At 44.9% G+C, this 22,020-nt stretch overlaps 1 protein-coding gene across 1 annotated transcript; it reads right to left on the bottom strand.

Moving 5' to 3' along the window:
• Positions 1 to 331: 331 nt before the first annotated feature.
• SLN (sarcolipin) lies at positions 332 to 427 on the bottom strand. Its single transcript, XM_088018054.1, has one exon. The coding sequence runs from the start codon at positions 425 to 427 to the stop codon at positions 332 to 334; it is 96 nt and encodes a 31-aa protein (XP_087874180.1).
• Positions 428 to 22,020: the final 21,593 nt, after the last annotated feature.

Genomic DNA, 22,020 nt, shown 5'->3' with positions numbered 1-22,020 from the left:
GTTGTGTGGGAGGACAGATCAGGGGCTTGTTACAATTCTACATCATCATGAATCATTTAATTTTAACCTTGTGGCTTGTCTAACACATTTGCCGTAAGAGTTGAGGAACAAATCTAATGCTCACTGGCAAATACTTGGCAGCCCGTGTGAGCAGCATCTTTAGAGGACACACAATCGATCCTAACACTGGAGGCACCTCAGATCGTGTGCGTGTGGGTCAGAATGCCTTGGGGTGCTGAGAAAGGCATCCCATGACAGCAGTGGGTGCTCAGGACATACAGCAGGCAGCTCCAGAGAGTTGCAGTCAGTCCCAGGAGCGTGACATGGCTTCTCAGTACTGATAGGACCTCACAAGGAGCCACATAAGAATCACGGTGATCAGGACAATAGTGAAGTTGAGAAACAGCTCCCGGGTGGATATCCCCATCCTCCGAGTTGGCTCGGTGAGAACTGACGGCAGACTTCGGAGGGCACACCAAGGACCCCCTGCTTGTCCTCACCTAACGGAAAGTAGCAAAGAAAACATGGGGAGATTCGTGAGCATGCTGTCCTCAATGTGGAAGAGGAGAGTGTTATGGGCTGAACGGTGGCCCCAGCAAAACTTATATGTTGAAATCCTAACCCCCAGTGTCTCAGTATATGACTGTATTTGGATACGGTCTTTCAAGCGGTAATTCAGTTTAAATGAGGCCATTAGGATGCACCCTAATCCACTATGACTGGTGTTTTTATAAGAAAAGCAGACGAGGACACAGACATGTACGGAAGGAAGTCTGTGTGAAGGCAGGAGAAGGCAGTCATCTACCGGCCAAGGAGAGAAGCCACAGAAGGAATCAACCCTGTCAACTCCTTCATCTTAAATTTCTAGCCTCCAGACTATCTTTGGACTAGAGCCGCAACTCTTCCTGGGTCTCCAGCCTGCTGACCTCCCCTGTAGATTTTGGACTTGTCAGCCTCTACAATCACCTAAGCCAACTTTACCCATATATCTACCTACATCTGTCTTGATATTAACTATAGATGTAGGTCGCACACACACACACAAACCCTATTGTTTCTGTTTCTCCGAAGAACCCTAACTAATAAGAAGAACCTGGGTTTTCTGCCTAATGTCAAAAAGACCAACAAAGTCCTGATTGTTTTTCTGTGATGAATATATAGATGCTTTGGATAAAACACAAAATATTGTATTTTCTCTCTCCAAGGATGTGCATGCTTGCCTTGCTAACATAGGGTATCAACAAGCAAGGTCACCGAAACAAAGTAAGACCAAAAAGTGGTATGGTTTAGTTTTTGTTCTTGCCTGGAATCGCGTGTAGAAGTAGCACCCTGTAATTTCTCAAGTGTTGGGCTGCCATAGGTCTCTATCTAAACCCGTGAACGCATCAAGTTCTTGCATCAGCTGCTTGGCCTCTTATAAGCCCTGCATTGGGCACAGAGCCCACTGGGGTCAACCAAAAGTCCCTCACATAACAGGCACTCAGTCAACAGAGCAAGTGTTAACCTCATGGGTACTTCTATTTCAAAAAGGGCTTCTGCAAGCTATTTTTAGTCAAGTGCAGGATGTGCCTATATTGTAAACACTTCAAAGAGCAGGGATGGTATCTTTAGAGTGCGTACAGATAATACATGCAGGAAATCGTACTTTGAGAACATATGCAACTCAATCAATGAGATCACTACCTTCAGTGATGTGGCATAATTGGTCCTTCGTGTATGCAAACTGAATGAAATTAAAGATCAAAGATAACATTTAGATATTTATTTAGATCCTAAAATTTTAGATACTATAAAGTGAAAAAGTTTAGGGGGAAGGAGTGTTTTGTTTATTTGTTAAGGGTGGGAGTTCAGGGGATAGGAAGTGTTGTTAGCATGCTTTTGGCCTGAAGGGCATTTTTAAGCATCTAATCTGACTGCATCATTAACTGTAATTACCATGTTTATTATATTATTACTGGATGAAATCATAAGTTGTACATACCAACTGAAGAATCATTCTTCATATTATGGAACAGTTGGTGTAATTAACACATAGGTTCAAATGAGATGGTATCAAGCAGTAGCTTATTGAATCTTGCTTTAAAAAATGGCTGATAATGACTGATTTCTGTACCATTTCCCTTTTAATTGTTATCCATTGTTTGGCCCTCCACATTCAGGATACAGTGAATTCCAATGGAACGCTTTACAAAGATTTGCTTTTGAAGGAGAAAGTAAACAGAAGAAAATAAATGGATAAAGAAGCTGGAGAGAATGTGTTAGAAGGTATACAAGAGCAGAGAGGAACAGGAAGGTAACAAATCCAGGCCAGGAGCCTGGAGGCAAAGGAATGAGAATCATAGACAGATTCTTCTCTCTTAATAAAATCTAGTCCTGGTCCAAACACTAATTTATTTGGGTGCATTTTGAAGAAATACAGGGAAATGCAAAAAGAGAGAGACTCTATAATGATCAAAACAACCCAATTCAGGGAGGGCAAAATCACTATCCCACCAAATCTGCTTATTAGATTAAGCTCTTAAATAAAGGGATCCATGGAGAGTGGCCAACAAGAACATACTCAGAAAATGTTATTGAAAGCCATCCACAGCTCTGTGTGACCTTCACAACTCTGTGACCTTCACAACTCTGGCAAATATTACCATGATTTTTCTCTTTCCCATGACTGTAGCTGAGAAACTGAAAGAGAAGGTACGTTGTTTGCATAATGGCACATAACAAGTTAGAGACAGAACTAGAATTGGCAGACTGGAACTGAACTAGTTGTTAGAATTGTGGTTACTACATAGGAGTGATTACAAGGATGAGTTATTACTGCAATTAACTGCCCTGACAAAACAAAGTGTGTGTAAAGTTTCAACACTTTGGGAAAACCATTTGGCATTTTTTATCGAGGCTGGTAATGCTAACTCTCTATTACCCAGCTATTTCACGTCTGCTCTAGAAACGCAGGCACGTGGGCACCAGGATCCATATACAAGACTGTTCACAGCCACATTTTCATAATCTCCCCAAGCTGGAAACAACTCAGATGTTCATCAGCAGTGGGAGGGATGATGAGTTTCGGCACATTCATACATTTGAATGCTGTAGAGCAAAGCAAATATGTGAACTATAGCAACACACAACGAGATGGATGGGTCTCACAAATAGAACTGTCAGGCCAAGGAATTTACAAAAGACACACAGAATGTGATTCCATTTACACAAAACCCAAAACAGGGAACTTAGTCATGTTGTTTAGGAATGCTGACAGAGGTGGTAAAATTATAAAGAAGAGAATAAACAAGATTATCTCGGCAATCAAGATGGTGATCACCTACGGTGGGGCAGAAGGAAGAGAGGATCAAGAATGGACTTCTGGGGTGCCGACAATGATCTCTTTCTTGACCTGGGTGATAGCATACAGGTGTTGCTTTATAATTATTGTCCAAACTATGTTTTATGATTCTTTACATTTTTTCCCAGTAGTCTCTGAATGGACAGCCTACCCCATACACTTCTTTACTTCCTACCTCTTGCTATTTCTCGCACTTTGATGGTAAACTTGAATATTTGTTGTTTTATATATTTTTAAATAAGTAAAATACAAAGAGTTAAGCTGAGAATTTCTAATGAATCCAGTTGAATCAATGCACACGCTAACAGTAAGAAGTGGACTTTACTATCACACACATTTACATCAAAGTTAGGCAGATATTCAGATCAGCAAACTTCCATTTGTCTGCTGCTACTCCACAGAGACAATTCTGGCCTCATTGTAAATCTTCCCCAGAGTCAAAATCACACCATATGATCCAAAGTGATTGCCAGATGGGTGAAATAAAAACCAGAAAAGCTCTGAATACATTGACATTGACCTTCTTTGAATGGAGGCTTTGAGAATTAGGAAGGGAGAAATGCATACCACGAGATGAAAGAAAAAAGGCAAGTAAGAATAAACAGTACTCTTTACATCTTTAAAAAATACTGGATACAATAGGTATTGCCTATTTCATTAAGAAATGTAAATATGCCTCCGTGTTTCTCATTTGCAACTTGTACACACAGACACACATACTCTCTCTCTGCTAAGTATAAAAATCCCTCTGTCACCTGAAGAGGGTCAAGGACACACCTGGCTGCAGTAGGCTGCTTCTCTCTCTCTCCACCTCAGGCTCCCACTGCTGCTTGTCTCCCAGGCTCTCTGGACTCCTGGACTCCGGGCAGGGCCTAAAGTAGTCTGAGGGAGGTGGCAGTCACTGTGATGTCACTGATGAAACATCTCAAAGGAACAACCTCCAAAAGTTTGAAGCTATTTGTGTTTAGGGGGAAGACAGAAGTCTGTTGACTAAGACTCTAGTCCTTTGGCTGCCTGTTTGTACTAACACCACACGGACTTAATGTCTTCCCTTCCCGTTGACTTTAGGCACAACTGATGTGGATTTTAAATTTATCTTTTACGTCTTCACGAATAGCTCTAACATGTGTTTCAAACGTCATAAACCCAGAGCGATAGACTAATATCAGATCAATGTTGAAACTGGCCGCTTCCCCCTACTCATCACACAAGGGTGTAAAAAATACGACTTTGTTGGAGCGTCTGGGTGGCTCAGTCGTTAAGCGTTTGCCTTCGGCTCAGGTCGTGTTCCCAGGGTCCTGGGATCAAGTCCCACATCGGGCTCCCTGCTCCCCAGGAAGCCTGCTTCTCCCTCTCCTGCTCCCCCTGCTTGTGTTCCCTCTCTCGCTGTGTCTCTCTGTCAAATAAATAAAAGCTTTAAAAAAAAAAGCTTTAAAAAAACACGACTTTGTTTTACCATCCATATCCTTAACTATCTGAAATATGAAGAGTTCTCTGCCTTACACACGCACACTCCAAATCACACGGGCACCAGAATTCAACAGATATCTCCAGCTCCTTCAGAACTGACCTTCATCCAAGCAGTGAAAGCTATCTCCTCAGTCACCTGGTCTCCATAACATTCCAGCTAAGTTGTATTTTGGAAGTTTACACATTAATATACAGTTTCAACTGAGACAGCTGTGGAAGGCATGGTTTATATCTCTCTGTCAGTAAACTAATCCCGCAGCAAACTTGTAGAGCAAAACTCAGTCCTTCGGAGAGACCTCAGGGGTAAAAACAGAAGCGGTTGACACTAGTGCAATCATGAGTTATGGAACCTATCTGCAAGAAATAGAAGTGTGGAACTTTCCATTATAAACGCTAACTAAAACTAAGCTGTTAAGATGAGTTTACAAGCAACATTCCAGATGTCTGGAGGTAAATGGAGCCCCTGAACTACTTAATGGGACTTGAAAGCACATCAGCAAAGCACTTTCCACGGGACCCCAGCAACTGTGTTTGCTCAGCAAATCCCTTCCTTATAGATAATAGGGCAAATCCCCCTCTGAATTCTCAAGTAGGGCCAATCAAAATCATGCATTCCCAGAAGGCATAAGCAAGCAAAATTCTCCATATAGTTGTGTTCATTGTCAAACCTCTCTCCCCACCATGCCTTATACTCCAGAGACGTTACTAAAAGACTTTCCATCCTTTTCTTCATTTTCAACATAAACCCAGTGATAAATAATGTTAAGACAACATTCTGTCACCATACGCCTTGTAAAAAGATAGCTGGGTGAAGTGACAGATAGTATATAATAATTATAGCTCAATTGAACATTGGCACTGACGTGTTGCCATCTGGCAAACCCCTTCGAATGTAGTCAGATTTCTGTCTTTTGCCTCCGAGCTCTTGCCAGATCATTTCAAAAGCTGGGAGTGTTTTCCCAGTCACCAAAGCCACACCCGTACCTTTTTTTTAACCACTCAAAACTATGCTGGGGGCAATCAAAAGGTTACATATTTATTACAGAACATCTGAAAATATTAAATCATACAGAAAATTTCTATTAGCTATTAATCTCACCACCCAATGGGGGGAAAAAGTCCTTTCTACTACTTTTTATTCATGTTCAGGCTGCACAGACACAGTCTCAAATTCCCAAGATATTTTTGGTAAAGGAATCTGTTATGTGGAAAACCTCTATCTTTTTTGATTCACGTAGAGTCAAATCCATACTATGCCACGGGTTTGGTATTGTGTGTAGGGGACGAGCATTTATTTTGTACATGTTCAAAATAGGACTAGCTGTACAATATTTAAAACATTAAATACAATGGGGAAATGTCAACATATTCCCAAACATTGTCAATTTGTTCGAATTGGTCAATTTCAATGTAACTGGGAGGGAAAATCCTATTGCTTATTAATGAGTCAGTTCAATTTATCTACTCGGCTGTCCCATTTAAGTTGGTCCACTTTATACCAGGGACTACTCTGCCCAGTACATTGACAAATTCCCGGATAAAGCCTCAGAAGCTTCTGCATAGTAGTGGCTTATCCACTGATGTCATGAGAGAGTGGGATTACGTTGAGAATTTTGACCTAACCCTCTCCAGAAAAATATGAAGGCCACTCAAAGTCACCTGACAACTATTCAAAGGCCTACGGGATAGTTTAGCCCTGAGAATTTGCAGGTCTCTTAAAAAAAAAAAAAATCAACATTATGGTCTCTCATTTAAGAAACAGAATAACAAGATTTTAAAACTCAGTGCCAAAGCAAATGCATCCTTTTCAATTAACCTTTCTTAAGGTCTGCTGACATTTTCCTTTCTGTGAGCAGTTCCCAGGACTTAACAGCATTCATTCCCTATCAACTTTCTTTCAAGGCGCTGTTCTGCCCATCAACAAGAAGACATACTAAAAAACCTTTGACGTTATTTCTATGCCTATGAATGTAGAATTCAGCCAAGGGCCCAAAATGTCAAGTAAAGGGGCACCTGGGTGGCTCAGTCAGTTAAGCGTCTGCCTTCGGCTCAGGTCATGATCTCAGGGTCCTGGGATCGAGTCCCGCATCGGGCTCCCTGCTCAGCGGGGAGCCTGCTTCTCCCTCTGCCTTTGCTGCTCCCCCTGTTTGTTCTCTCACTCTCTCTCTGCCAAATAAAGAAACAAAATCTTTTAAAAATGTCAAGTAAATAATGTTCACATTGACATTGATCCTGATGATCTACTTGGCATTAATGTACCCTCCCCTGCCCTTTCACCACCACCATACATTCTTCAATATAGTATACCCTTTGAGAATCAATGCTGAGCTCTTGTACTTGGTTATTCCCCATTTTCATCCACCGTTTTACTTTGCAAAAAGTGAGCACCTCAAGTCAGCCCATGATTTCTGGGTCAAGTCTATGACATGATGGAAGAAATCAGCAGGGCCTGATGAAAGGCGATAAGCTCTTAGCACATCACGGTAATGAATATGATCATGAGGACGATGCCTTTCTCATCTTCACATTTTCACATCCAGCTGCTCACAGAGCTGCTCAGAAGGAAAGAAATCGCTTTCTGCTGTGCTTTTTCATTATCCCAAACACAGAAGTATAAGCCCAGAGAAAGAGGAAACCCTATTTCTTGAAGCTCTCTCTGGGTCCTTGAAAAAGTAATGATTACTACCTGTATTCTCAATTATTTATGGCATACGTGTGATTTTTGTTTCACTAACTGGATTTTAATCTCAAAGGCAGGGATAGTCTCTCGTATTTCTTTTGTTCTCTAGCTGTGCATCGAACCAACGAAGTATCATAAGAGATGCTCTAGAATGTATAGCAAGGGGCTCAGTCTGCACCTCCATCATATCACACCTGCTACTGAGATCCAGACATGTCTGAGTGTGCCCTGCAAACATGAATGAGGTAAGCTGAGGTCGACATCAAATCGACCCATAAAAGGATCTAGATACCACCTGGGAAAGAAAACTCCTTTGAAGGGAAATGATCAAAAAGATACATGTTGTTCAGCAACAGGGAGAATAGTCATTCCACTGCACATAACACAACCGGTTAGCCAGGTCCCCTGAGAAATAGATGCCAAGGTGGGACTAAATGTGCAAAGGGAAAATATATCAGGGGAAATGCCTGAGAGAGAAAACATGGAGGGAGAGAGGAACTAAGAGAGCCATAGAACAGCAAGAGACAAAGACAGGGGGGAAAAGGAATGGAGGTTGGGTAGAAGCATCTCAGACTGCAATTCATTCTAAGGAAAGTTTGACCAGGCTATTAGGAAGCCTCAAGTCACAGTCGCATGTCAGAGACATGCCGCGTCTCCCAGGGAGGAGATGACCTTCGCATTCCTCCCATGCTCATTGACCAGGAGCAGCCCGAGGGGCTCATGGCTTCTGTGCGGATGTGATTACGATTTCAGCTGGGATCCACCTCGATGACTGTCGTTGAGAGGCAGTCATTGAGGCTCATGGCCCCTGTCACCACACGCTATCCATCCTGCTTCACTATTGTTTGGAGTCTGGGTCCTAGAGGAGAGAGCTAGAGATAAAAACTCTCAGCAGCGTGTAGCACTGAGCGGGAGAGAGAGATTCTCCCTCTACCTGCGCCATCTCTTGGACCTCAGCGCATCCGGGGAACCAGCAATGTTACTTCCTTCTGGTGAAGTGTCACGGAGCCTGGCAGAAGCAGCAGTACCGATCAAGACCAACTTGCAGTTCGTATTCAGCTGTGCAGGCCTCAGCAGCAAATAATAGCAGAGAGCAAGAAAATGGCAAGCACTGTGTGGTAGCCAACCACACTTGTGCATGGGTCCATGTGAACCACCTCCTCAAGTTGCTGGAAATAGTCAGGAGGAACATGACAGGGGCATGCAGTCTTGCATAACAGGTGGGAACAAGAACCAGAAAAAAAAAATACATATTGGTCCTTTTTATAATAACCCATTTCGAGTACTGGGTTGGTGAGATGACACCTGTTAACATCATTTGACTTGGAACCAATTAAATTCCTCTTCTCTGGAACAAGTGTATTTCTGCTCTATAATAAGTTTCTGCAAGCAAACAGCTTTCTTTCAGCTCGTTAAACATAGCAACCGGGGAGAAAAAAGAAGCAGCCAAAAATGTGTTTACTACTAGGCTAATACCATCTGCCCTCAAAACACTCCCAGATTTCAGACTGGCTTTGTTATTTTTCAGATGGGAAATAAAAATTCAGCAGTCTTTCGATGTGCTGTTACCAAGCCGTTCAGGGAGACTAGCCAGACACGCCTACTTGAAACCTTCTGTTTCCTGGTGAATTTGATCGAGGATTTCACTGAATCCCTTTTGAGCATCTGTCAGTCAGAATAACACAATTGCAATTTCAAAATGAATAATAAGGATCAGGCAAAATTGCTTGTTCTCTGTGAACAAGTTCATTTGGCTTTAGCTACGGCTATGAAAGCCCAGGGAACAGAGTCGTGAAGAATCATGAAAATCTAACTCTGCTCTCTGTGAAGGCAATGATAAAACCAAAGCGCCTCGTTGCAGTAATGTGGAAGAAGATTAGCTGGATGCAAGCTACAGGCTAGGTTTCCTTTTGGATGAGGGATGTACTCTCCCTGAGAGCAATTGGGCACTTGTTCTAGAGCCTGGGGAGTAACCTAACCTTTTACACTTTTACAGTAAGTGACGTGAAGGTGCCAGGGGCTTGTATTCTGGGAATTTGGGCAGCTTATCTGGGAGAAGTGGTTCAGGCCTCCTCTTTAGCTTGCATTTTGCTAGTTCTTGCTCTCATGTTCCAGTGTGGAAGAGGAAAGGGGACCCCTACACCTCAGGCCAATTATATCTGTGTCCTCATGGGGGTACCCCTTTGGCACTAACAAAAATCCAGCCAGCTAACTTCTTCTTCATCTTCTGTTGTTCTGCCCCCTTCTTTTGCTAGATGCTATAGCACTCACCAGGCCCTTACCTGTCAACCACGCCCATTGAGTACCAACACAAGCAGAGACATCCCTGCCACTTCCGCTCTGGACCACGGCATCTCCCAAGCACCACCGTGGCTTGCCTTGTCTGGGGCCTACAAGACACCTCTCCTCTGCAGCCTCCTCTGCTAGGTACCACAGATTCTGACCACCGTGGGCCCAGAGTTACGCTCACTTCTGGAGCAAGATGAGGAGGGGCAGTGAGGCAGTGTGCCTTCTGCGTGTGTAACCCTGTTGAGGAATGCTGAAGGAAGACTTCCTTGCTCTCACCCCCGGGTCTTCCCAGACATGAGTTCGTAGCCAGGGACTACGTAGAAGTCATAGGCATCGTCTGTTCTCAGATTCACTCCTTCCCTTCCACCACTAACATCTGATACTAAACTTTCCCTTTCTTGGCACGGATTGTCTCTTGGCAGGCGGCTAAGTTCCCAGAGCAAACCAACCTCTCTGGGGTCTGCTCTATCAGTAGGCATGATACACACTGACAGAAGCTGGAATGCGGCCCTAAATACAGGGCTCAGGCTCCCGCTCAGGCCCCACCACATCAGCAGCCTGGTACAGACCATGTAGCACACTGAGCTTCCTGCCAAATATCCGCCCGTGGAGGTCAGAGCAGAAATTGGCTTCTCTTCACTCCAGAGAGAAAGTATACTATTTTGTGTGTCAGTGGTTTCATGCAACTCTGGGATGAAGTTCAAAATCTTGATGATGAACAATGCTACCAGAATCAAATCAAACATCACATCCCCTGATCTTTAAGGCCCGGATCCCCGTAGCCCTGCACACTACTAACTCCACTCTATTGTCACCATGGACCTTCTTGTCCATCTCCCCAGCTTAAGAACAGGGATCGGATCGCTCACCCTGCAGACGCAATGCTGAGTCAGGTAGTGCAAGGAATGTAATGGGCCACCCCATAGAAGTTTGTGGAACAAAACTATGCCTGAATGCAAAAATGATTGATTGGTTAATAACTGTTCAACTCTGGAGAGTCATGGGCCAATGAATGTTGTAAAAATAAACCTCTCGGGCGCCTGGGTAGTGCAGTTGGTTAAGCATGGGACTTTTGGCTTCGGCTCAGGTCATGCTCTCAGGGTCGCGAGATCAAGTCCCGTGTGGGGCTCCCTGCTCAGCATGTTGTCTCCTTAAGACTCTCTCCCTCTCCCTCTGCCCCTCCTCCCTCTCTCACACACCCTCTCTCTCCAAAATAAATAAGTAAATCTTTTTAAAAAAAATAATAAAAAATAAGTAAATAAATACAACTCTCTAACCTTTCAATAATTTACGTGAGAAAAGATGATGATGTTCACAGGACCTGGAGTAATTTGAACTACTTGGGATTTCTTGATCTAAAAACAGTACATTCTAGGCTTCTTACCATTGACCAGGTCTGAGAGCTGTTTTTGAGGATGGTACATAATATGCTTTAAAGGGATGATTTTCTCTCTATTGAAGCTGAGCAGCAATGTAATTTGTTGTAGATTTTTTAGAAGAAATTTTAAAATTGAGCAATGTAAAAAATAATTCAAATGTGCCTACCGCACAAAATTAACAATTCTTAATATCTTTGTCATATTGCTTCATGTCTTTTTTAAATAAGGGAATGAAAATATAATTGATAAAGCTGAGGTCCCACTGAACCATCAACTCTATGCTCCTTCCCACCTCCCCACCCCAGATAAAACAGCTGCTATGGGTTTGAGGTACAGTCCAAGCTCTATAATTAAACCTTTTAGATTTAGCATCTAGATTATGCTAGCATGATAGGTAGGTTTCCCTCTTTCTTTCTTCTCTGAAACAGTTTGTGTAAAGTAGGCATTATTTTTTTTTTCTTTTTAAGATTTAGAATCTACCAGTTCCTAAACTATGTGGGCCTGGTGACCTTTTTGAGAGTATGAGAGGAAATTTTTGACTACTCATTTCATGATTTTTCGTAGTTATAGGTCCCACTTAATAGGTTTTCTGTTTATTCCTAAGTCAATTCTGGCAATTTACTGTATTACTAGAAAATTGTCCATTTAATGTTTCTGTAATTTTTCCAAGTATCAAATTTTATGTTTTCATTTCATTTCATTTTTGCACAAAGGGGGCAATTTATATACTTCTACTCCTGCATACTTGGCACTTTTGGCGCATATGTGAAGCAGGGCAGGGAGAAGAACCCGGATTGGTGTGTGCGGGGAGCAGAGCAGGGAGAACCAGGAAGAGCCCCAGGGCAGGGACTGGGACTCTCTCACTGGCTCAGTCGGCCATCTTACGACACAGATTTTCCTTATCATCCCCCCCCCCCCCCCGGCTTTGATGCCCTTTAAACACCTAGTTTAGAGGGCATCATTCTGTGTTTTTTTTTTTTTTAAAGACTTTATTTATTTGAGAGAGAGAGAATGAGAGATAGCAAGCACGAGAGGGAAGAGGGTCAGAGGGAGAAGCAGACTCCCTGCTGAGCAGGAAGCCTGATGTGGGACTCGATCCCGGGACTCCAGGATCATGACCTGAGCCGAAGGCAGTCGCTTAACCAACTGAGCCACCCAGGCGCCCCATCATTCTGTTTGACTCTGAGGGTTGACTGCAAGGCTTGGGGCAAACACGGACTTCATCATAAACTTAACAGCACACCAGGTAGCAGAAGACCCCAGCAGGACTGACTGGGGCCAGGAAAACCATGGTGAAATGCGCTCACGGTAGACAGCAGAGGGCCAGTAAAAGTGGGATCTATGACCTTAGGTAGAAGCCTCTGGGGGAAAGTCCAGTCAGGAGGGGCAACCGTGTAGAGTCCGATTCCCAAGATGAGGGAAATCACGCTGAAGCCGGAGTGGGGTCATGAAGTCTGGCTGGATTCTCCACTAGTGCAGCTCCTCGTCCAAATGATACGCTTTCTTCTTTCTTCCAATCTTTGACCCAAACTGAGTCCCCTGTCTGGAAGGAGTGTACCTGAGACCCTAAGGAGATCGGGGCCCTCTCAAAGGTGTACTTTTGTCATTTATTAGGGTGGCCCCCAGGGTCTGAAGCTGCTCCTTTATCCCTTTATCTCCAACCTGATGCAAGTTTCCTGGAAGGCTTCCCAAGCACGGAAGAGGCTGTCCATAAACCTAATGTCCCAGGCGTGCAGGGAGCACGCAGGAGAGCTAGAGGTAGCAGACCCGGCCATGGAAGTTAAGTCTCCTGACAAAACTTTGCTAAGGTTTCCTTGAGGGTGCGATTCATTCGCTCTACTGTTCAGAGACCCCATCTCCTCTTGCCTGGGGTTCAATCGGAGGCTAGCGTGTCCAGTGGGCTCAAAGTTTACTGGAGCCCTAAGCTTGGAGAGTATGTCTCAGCCCAGGAGAGGGATAGGGCAATCCGGCAGATAAAGGAATTCATGTCGGACCTTGTGGCCCCTGAGTTCACACTGGCGAGCCTGGCACAAGGGCTGTTGTATCGCCCGCATTCCGGTGGCCCCAAAGATGGTCACAGTCCTTTTGCTGAAAGGGGCCACTGGGGAGGTGACAACACAGTGCTCGGCCCCAGTATCAACCATAAAAGTCACCGGTTGGCCCCCCACCTTCATTCTGTGGGCTCATGGGGGCCAAGGAGGAAAGAGCCTGGTGCCCCTCAGTCTGAGTCCATTCCCACAAGGCCTATGAGGTCCTCCCCTCGGGGTGCTTCCTCGTAGCGGCTGGGCATCCGTTTTTCCAATGCCCTTTCTCTTTAAAGTAGGCACATTGATCCCCTGCCAAGGGGCTTCTGGGCTTCCCCCCTTTCGGTGGTTGGGGTCTCCCCGTCTTTGTGTTGGCCTTTTCTTTCAGGGCAGCGGTGAGGAGGCTGACTTTCTTTTTCATCTTTTTGTCGGCTTCCCGTTCGGCGACCTCCCTGTTCACGTAGACCTTATTGGCAATCTCTATTAGCTGGGTGATGTTCATCCAGGCAAAACCCTCTAGTTTCTGAAGTTTTTTTCTGATGTCTGGGGCAGCCTGAGCCATGAAGGAGGTGTTTATTATCTGGCTTTCCTGTGCCTCGGGGTCAAATGGAGCGTATATCCTGTAGGCTTCACATAGTTTTTCGTAGTAGTCCCCTGGGGACTCCCCTGGTTGTTGAGTGACCGAGGATACCTTAGTCATGTTCATGGGTTTCTTAGCTCCTACCCGGATTCCTGGAGGAGGACCTCCTGATACTGGCGGATGTGGGCCCGTTCCTCGGTTGTGGTGAAGTCCCGTGCTGGGCGCTCTTCGGGTGCGGCTGTGTTAGGCCAGGCGGCAGGGTCGATGACTCCCGCTGGTGCGTGCTCTTCCAGGTACTGCCGTGCACCTTTCATTATTCTCTTCCTTTCCTCTGTGTTAAACAGGGTGCAGAGTAACTGTTGGCAGTCTTCCCAGGTTGGCCAATGAGTCTGGAAGAGGGATTCTATGAGGTCTACCATGGCCTGTAGTTTCTCAGAGTAGGATGGGGTGTTATGTTTCCAGCTGAGGAGGTCGGTGGTGGAGAAGGCCTGATAATACATCATGGAACGGCTGGGTTGGACCGTCCCATCTTCATTGCACCTCTCGGGTTCCCGTGTCTCTTATACCAGCGTTTGGAGGGTACTTGTGCCTGGCCTGGGGCGCAGTCTGGCTGCTGGTCCTGGAGAAAGAGGATCCTTTGGGCCTGGGGGCGCTGGTGAAACCAATGGTGGCAGAGTGTCTGGAGCTAAGGGCCAGGTGTAGACGGTCTTGGGGTATGTACAGTGGGGGCAGGTTCGGTTTGTCCTCAGGATCTCCAGCTAGGATTTGTGGAGAGTGGGGCTTTTGCTGATTTTCTTTGGGCTGCTTGGATGAGGCGATTAAGACCCTGGCCTGTCCCTGCCTATTGCAAATGAATCACACCCAGGGTGGAAGGGTCTGAGCAATTTCTAGCCAGGAGTCAATGTACAGAAACTGGTCAGGGTGTCCTGGTTCTCCTGTTGTGACTCACCATACTCGATGAATCATTCAGACATCCAATGTCCCTTCTGAAGGCCACCTGACATCAAAGATGGGCCATTCCAATTCACATAGGGTTCTCAATTTGCTAGGGTTCATCCTGGCTCCATAGTCTTCCAAAAACCCCTTTCCCTGAACTTTGGGGCCAGTAAGTGGTGTGGAGTCTCCAGGTGATGTTGAGAGATTTGGTCAAGACCTGTACAATGTCTGCCACAAATGCGGGTCCATTGTCACTATGGATTGTTAATGGCAGGCCGAACCAGGGCATGATCTCCACAAGAGGACTTTAGCTACTTTTTGGCTTTGCTCCATCCTGGTCGGGAAGGCTTCGATCCACCCAGAGTATGTGCATACTATTACTAGGGGATATTTGAACCCCCTGCTCGGCTGCACATCTGTGAAGTCTACCTCTAGATCTTCGAAGGGGGTTGCTCCCATCCTCTGGACACCTGGCGGGGACCATGGTGCAGACTGAGCATTATTGTTAGCACATGTTATGCATCGTTCACTTGGTGCTCGGCAGAGTGCTGGCAGCTAACTGATGTAGTAGTGCTTCTTGAGAAGGGCCTCTAATGCAGTTTCCCGCAATGAGTGAGTCAGTGGTGTTCCTTGACTAGATGCCCTCCAGTTGCTGTTGGAATAAAGATGGCACCTGTCTGGCATCATCCACCATCCCTTTTCAGTCAGGATGGCCCCCTCAGCCATGGCCCATTCTTTTTCCTTTTTAGTGTAACTGGGCAGAGGGACTTCTTCTGGGGGTGTTAGGACCATGGTGAGGGAAGGGGCTCTGTCCATGTCCTCACTGGCTGTGGTCTTGGCTGCCTCATCTGCCAGACAATTTCCCTGCACTATGGGGCTGTCTCCTTTCTGGTGTCCCTTACAGTGCAGGATTGCTACTTCCTCTGGAAGCCAGACGGCTTCGAGGAGTCTTAGTATCTCTTTGTTCTTGATAGCTTTTCCTGCTGCAGTCAGGAGGCCCCTTTCCTTGTAAATGGCTCCATGAATATGTACAGTAGCAAAGGCGTACCGAGAGTCAGTATAGATGTTGACTCGCTTGCCTTCACCGAGGGCTCAGGCTTGGACTAAGGCATATAATTCAGCCCGTTGAGCTGACCATCCAGCTGGTAATGCCTTAGCTTCTAGGACTTCAGTGGTTGTGGTTACTGCATAACCCACTTTCCGGGCACCCTTTTGTAGATAACTGCTGCCATCGCTGAATAGCGTGAGATCTGGATTCTTTACGGCTTGATCACGCAGATCTGGACGGCTTGTGTAGACTTCATCAGTCACCTCGGAGGAGTCATGGTCTGGTTCCCCTCTTCCTTGGGGAGAAAGGTTGCTGGATTTAATGTCCTTAGTGTTTCAAGGGTGACCCACAGGTTTTCACAGAGGAGCCCTTGGTATTGTGCTAGCCGAGAGTTGGGAAGGAAGTGGTGTCCCTGTGCATTCATGAGGGACACAACTGCATGAGGGACCTTGACGTTAAGTTCTTGCCCCAGGGTAAGTCTGTCCACCTCTGTGGTGAGTAGGAGTGTGGCTGCCAGTGCCCTGAGGCACGGTGGCCATCCCGCTGCCACGGGGTCCAGCTTCTTTGACAGGTAAGCAACTGGCTGTTGCCAGCGTCCAACAGTCTAGATGAGTACCCCAAGCACTCCTTTTTCCTTTTCAGCCCAGGCAGGGGGTTCTTGATCTGGTCCCCCTAAGAGATCATAAAGGGGCCTTGCTATTGCCAAGAACCCAGGGATCCAGACGCAGCAGAACCCTGCAGCCCCTAGGAATTCTCATAGGCCCCTTTTTGTCTGGGGCTGTGGCAGGGAGATGATGATCCTTTCCCCCTCCAGCCCGAGTTCTCTTTCCCTTGGGTGAGGAGAAAACCAACGTATTGGACCTGTTGTTGGCAGATTTGTGCCTTCTTCCCATGTGGCTCGGTATCCCGAGTCTAACAGTTTTTTCTGAGCCACTTAGGTGCCCCCGGGGGTTGCTTTTTAAACAAACAGAAACACACAGCTTCTAGGATATTCCCCCATCCCACCCATTTTGATTCAGTGGGTTTGCATAGGAGGGACAGTATTATACCCAGTGCTCATCACAACACGTGTCCTCTGTAATACCCATCACCTGGCTACTCCACCCCCCAAAGAGTTGCCTTTTTAACAAGGTCCTCCCAGGTGACTCTTATAAAGGAGGTTTTTTGGAAACAATGTCTAAACCTTGCTGTTCAGAGTGGCGCCAGGGGGCCAGCAGGATCTGTATCACCTGGGGTGTCTTATTTAAATCACAACGTCAGCCCTACCCCAGACAGACAACCGGAATCTGCCTTTGAACGGTGTGTAGCTTGGCTTTTGATCTGACCTCTTCTCGGTTTTCATTTTAGTCGGGTTCCTCCCCCGACTTCCTTGCCCCGGTCCTCTCCAGAAGAGCCAGTGTCTCCTGCCTCTCCCTACCTGAGACCTGTCCCATCCCTGGGGGATGCTCGCCCCAACCTCCCACCACCCAGAGACGACAGAGAAAGGTGCTCTGTGAAGCCAAAAAACCTAAACAGCTGGAGATCTTGCCTTGTTAGAGAAGGCCGACTTGCCTCCCAGGTCCTCCGACCTCCGCAAACTCCAGACCCCCAGGCCTGTCTCGTGATCTGAATTTTGGTTGCTCTGCTTTGTCTCCATCAAGTGTTCTAAAGTATTTCACACACGACTGGGCCTAGGCAATTTGGCCAGACCTTTGATCATGGTCTTCAGAACCATGGGTTTACTCTGACCTGACCCCATGGTGCTGTCCCTGTGTGCAGTGGCGCAGAGACAGACAAGGGGGTAGGGGTGCATCCTGGGATGAGGAGTCAAATCAGATGCCCGTCTAGCCATGTCCTGAAGGAGCTTAGGTGAGGCTTAGCTGTGGCAGTCTCAGCGTTGTGACTTACGATCAGAAACGATTCCGATGCCACCATAGACCATACGCCTTTCACCACGGAATTGCAGACGGGCCCACTCAGACTCCGTAGGCTTCTGGGGACCTTAAGGGTGCCCGCCCATAGAGTCACAGAATCAGTCCACTTGGGCAAACCAGGTCGGACTGCACATTCACTCACACATTCACACTCCAGAAGTTATTACATTCCCTCCCTAGGAATCCCTACCTGTGAGGCCTCTAAGAGGTCTCTGGGAGGTGACCAGGCTCCCCTTCCACCCCAATGGGTGGGCCTGTCTGGGTACTGGGGCCCCAGGCCTTACCAGAATCCAACGTTGGGACCAGGTCCTCACCTGCCAAGTTTCCTCGAGTCCAGCGGGAACAGCGGAGCAGGGCCGGCCCGAGGCGACCGGGGCAGGAGACTGCTGAAAATTAGGCAAGGCGCGCCTTCTCCGTTATGATCCCTCGTTCTGTCGCCGCCTCGCCGGTTGCAACAATGGGCCAGCGCGGCTGGGTTTCCCGGTCAGGGAACCAAATGTTACAGAACTTGGACTGGATCGCCCAATGGAAGAACCAAGCGGCACCCGGAGATCTTGGAGGATAGGAGGTTTATTTAACGCCAGTGGGCTCAGAGGAGAGTGATCTCCAATGCCCTGAGCCCCGGGCACAAAGGGGGCAATTTAGACACTTCTACTTCCGCATTCTTGGCACTTTTGGCGCGTGCGCAAAGTGGGGCAGGGAGAAGGAGCCGATTGGTGCGTGCAGGAAGAAGAGCAGGGAGAAGAACCCGGAAGAGCCCCGGGGCAAGGCCTGGGACGCTCTTGCTGGCTCCGTCAGCCATCTTAGGACACAGATTTTCCTTATCACTCTCTTTAGTTATGAATTTTCTTATTTATGGATTTATGACTATTTCCCATGACACTGAGTATCCTCATGTTCGTAGGACACAGTGATATTTGAGAGCAAAGGAAATAGCCCTTGTCCCCCATACTGAAGAAGAGAACTGCATCTCCATCCTCTCGTGACCAGGGCATGTTGAGTGCTTGATCTCATGAAGGCAATGAAGCCATTGCCGTGCCTGCAATCCCAGCTTCCTAAGCACCAGGAGCCTTCAGGCCCTGCTTACCTCGTGGTTTCCCTGTGTTTGTCCACAGTAGTTTTTCCAATTGTTTTTTAATGTGATTGTATATATTATTTAATATTTTATCTCTTATTTCTATGCATTTAGAACAGAAAGTGATTTCCACATGTACTCATTCTGTCATGCTGACCCAGAAATTTTGCTTCTAGCTTTTAAAAAAGTTATTACTGAGGTAAACAAAAAAACTAAAACTTTCATGCACTTAAAAATCAAGAAACTTGGGGCGCCTGGGTGGCTCAGTTGGTTAAGCGACTGCCTTCGGCTCAGGTCATGATCCTGGAGTCCCGGGATCGAGTCCCGCATCAGGCTCCCTGCTCAGCAGGGAGTCTGCTTCTCCCTCTGACCCTCTTCCCTCTTGTGCTATCTCTCATTCTCTCCCTCTCAAATAAATAAATAAATAAAATTAAAAAAATGAGTATTAATCCCATTTAAAAAAAAAAAATCAAGAAACTTGAACCTCATTCCCTAACCCTGAGATAGGAAGGTAGGTGAATTTTTTTTCAATTCTCTCATTATCCTTCTAATTATTATATGGGAAATTTTGATAATAACCTCATCACAATAACATCAGGTACTTTCAAAGTATGTGGTTACTTTTTTTTTTTTTTTAAGATTTTGTGTATTTATTTGAAAGAGAGGGCACAAGCCAGAGAGAGGGCAGAGGGAGAGGGAGAAGCAGACTCCCCACTGAGCAGGGAGCCTGACATGGGGCTTGATCCCAGGACCCTGGGATCATGACCTGAGCCGAAGGCAGATGCTTAACTGACTGAGCCACCCTGGCGCCCCTCAAAGTATGTGGTTTCTTCAAAACAGTCGAGACTCACAAAATTCCTGGAGGAATAAATATAACATTGTATTGTATTCTTCGTTTTTCAAATGAGGAAAGTTAAATGAGCCACACAAGTATTTAAACAGTCAACCCAGGATGGAGTCTTACCCTTTATATTTGAAAGCAATATTTATAGTCATTCAAAGATACATATACCAGATCAAGTACTCATTTCACTAAATAAATGATTTCTAAACTTTTAGAAAATATTTATCAAAAAAATGCATACTGAAAAATGTTTTAATCACTTTAAATGAATTCTGTAGCTTCAACAAGTATTTAAAAAATAGTGGTAAGTGTCATGTATCCAGTGCATAGGGTATGTTTGGTATAAATAAGAATTCACTAACTTTGGTGGTAACTCCATAACACCCAGGCTCTGATCCAATCTACATCATTCATGGAACATCCTCAGTCCCTTAAAGTTTCATGAACAATATTACATAATAAATTTCTACCTGAACTTCTCAAAGAATTAGAAGAATTCTTATCATTTGATATGGTGGAATCCAAAATGGATCATTCAATGGAAATATATATATATATATTCACTGGCCTTCCTATCATTCTTAGAAAGTAATAAAACCTAAATAAAACTAAGATAAAAATAAGAAAAATATTAGACAAGGAGAAAAGATAGGATATTCAATCTACCATCCTTAAGGATGATAAATCTGCAACTCTACTAATTATTGAAAGATGTCAGAGAAATTTTTCTTTTCCATGAAGTCTGTCCCTGTACTCATTATAGAAAGGAAGATCCTGCTGATAAAGGCCAGTAGTTTCTTTTATTAATATATTACATGATTATCAAAGATTGAAATATGGTCTGGCTGTCATATTTTAAAAACCATTTGTAGAATAAATCTTCACAGACAATTTGGTTGTACCAAAATATAATTACCAGTCAGAACTATCTACAGACAAACTTTTTTTTATTTTACTTTTTTTTTAAGATTTATTTATTTATTTATTTGACAGAGAGAGAGAGAGAGAGAGAGAGAGAGGGAGAGAGCTCAAGCAGGGGGAGTGGCAGGAAGGGGGAGAGGGAGAAGCAGGCTCCACGCCGAGCAGAAAGCCCGATATGGGACTCCATCCCAGAATCCTGGGATCATGACCTGAGCGGAAGGCAGACGCTTAACTGACTGAGCCACCCAGGCGCCCTACACACAAACTTTTTAATCAAATGAATAGCTCTCTTCTTTCTTTAAGAATAAAACAAGAGATGAAGTATATTTGTTATTATTCATTACAACTAGCATTATTTTGTGTAAATATAATTAGTTTTCCTGATTATAAAAGTAATATAAGCAAATTTCAGAGACAGAAATGTTAGAAGGAAAAAATAAGTAGAAAATAGCAACGTTAAACACTATTAACATTTTGTCACTTACCTTCTGGTCTTCTATCTATGTTTATGAAAAACATATTCGTGTGCTCAGAATGAATGGAGGCAAGCTACAGGGGCAATGGTCATATCAGTGAAGTCCCTGTGGAGGTGGGGGAGGGGTCCCTGGGGAAGGGGGAGAGGGAGGGGGTGGATTTTTTCACTTCTTCCTTTAATCATGTCCAAATAATTTTTATGTTTTACTAAAAAAAATAATAAATTCAGTAATAAAACTATATAATGGGGAATAAATGGGGGGAAATTTTATTTTCTCTTGTCTATAGTTAACCTCATTTATAATATTCTTACCATCCTAAATTTGTATGGAATTGTAGAAGCTGTGAGTTGAGAGAGTACTCTGTCCAATCTCTGTTTTATAGATGAGGAAGTCAAGGCCAAGAGAAGCTAAATGACTTGACAGAAAGATCACATCTTTAATCCCTTTGACCTATGTGTTACAGGTTAATATTAATTTACCTTGAATAGCTAAAAGGTATGTGCATTTTATTGATCCATTTTCACATTCATCTGGATTCAACATAAGCAATATTCTCAGTCATTAAAAGCTTTTCCCAACAGACTGACCCAAAGTAATTCTCCCTGGTTATTCTTCACAGCATTCTGTTCTTTTCCTTTATAGCACTTACCACAAATTTTAACTATATATTTACTTTGCTTATTTATTGCTCTAAACTCCTCAAAAGCTAACCTTACATGTGTTCTGTTCTCCATGATATACCTAGTATCCAGCACAGTGCCTAGTCTATAATGGGTGCTCAATAACATGCAACCAGAAGGTTAAAAAGTCATTTACTATAGTTTCTCTCTGCTGACTGTCCTGTCATGGGCACCGAAGTTCCCTCAATCTGTTGAGCAATGTTCTAGAATTTAGACAATGTAAGAAGCATATCATAGATGGATATGTACTTTAATCTCAAAAAGGAGCTGCGTTATTATCTCTATTGTACAGATAAAAAAATACTGAGGCTAGGAGAGGCTAGGTAAATGTCAAAAGGTCAGAAACCCAGCAAGTGGCAGACACA

This window comes from Eumetopias jubatus, unplaced genomic scaffold (assembly GCF_037043125.1).
Source record: "Eumetopias jubatus isolate StellerSeaLion01/CBP00866 unplaced genomic scaffold, mEumJub1_p1.0 scaffold_13, whole genome shotgun sequence".
Lineage (NCBI taxonomy): Eukaryota > Metazoa > Chordata > Mammalia > Carnivora > Otariidae > Eumetopias > Eumetopias jubatus.
This window is presented reverse-complemented; position numbering and strand designations above follow the sequence as displayed.

What these genes read in the sequence shown, in the direction of transcription:
- SLN (XM_088018054.1), bottom strand. Translation starts at nt 427, where the DNA reads ATGGGGATATCCACCCGGGAGCTGTTTCTCAACTTCACTATTGTCCTG.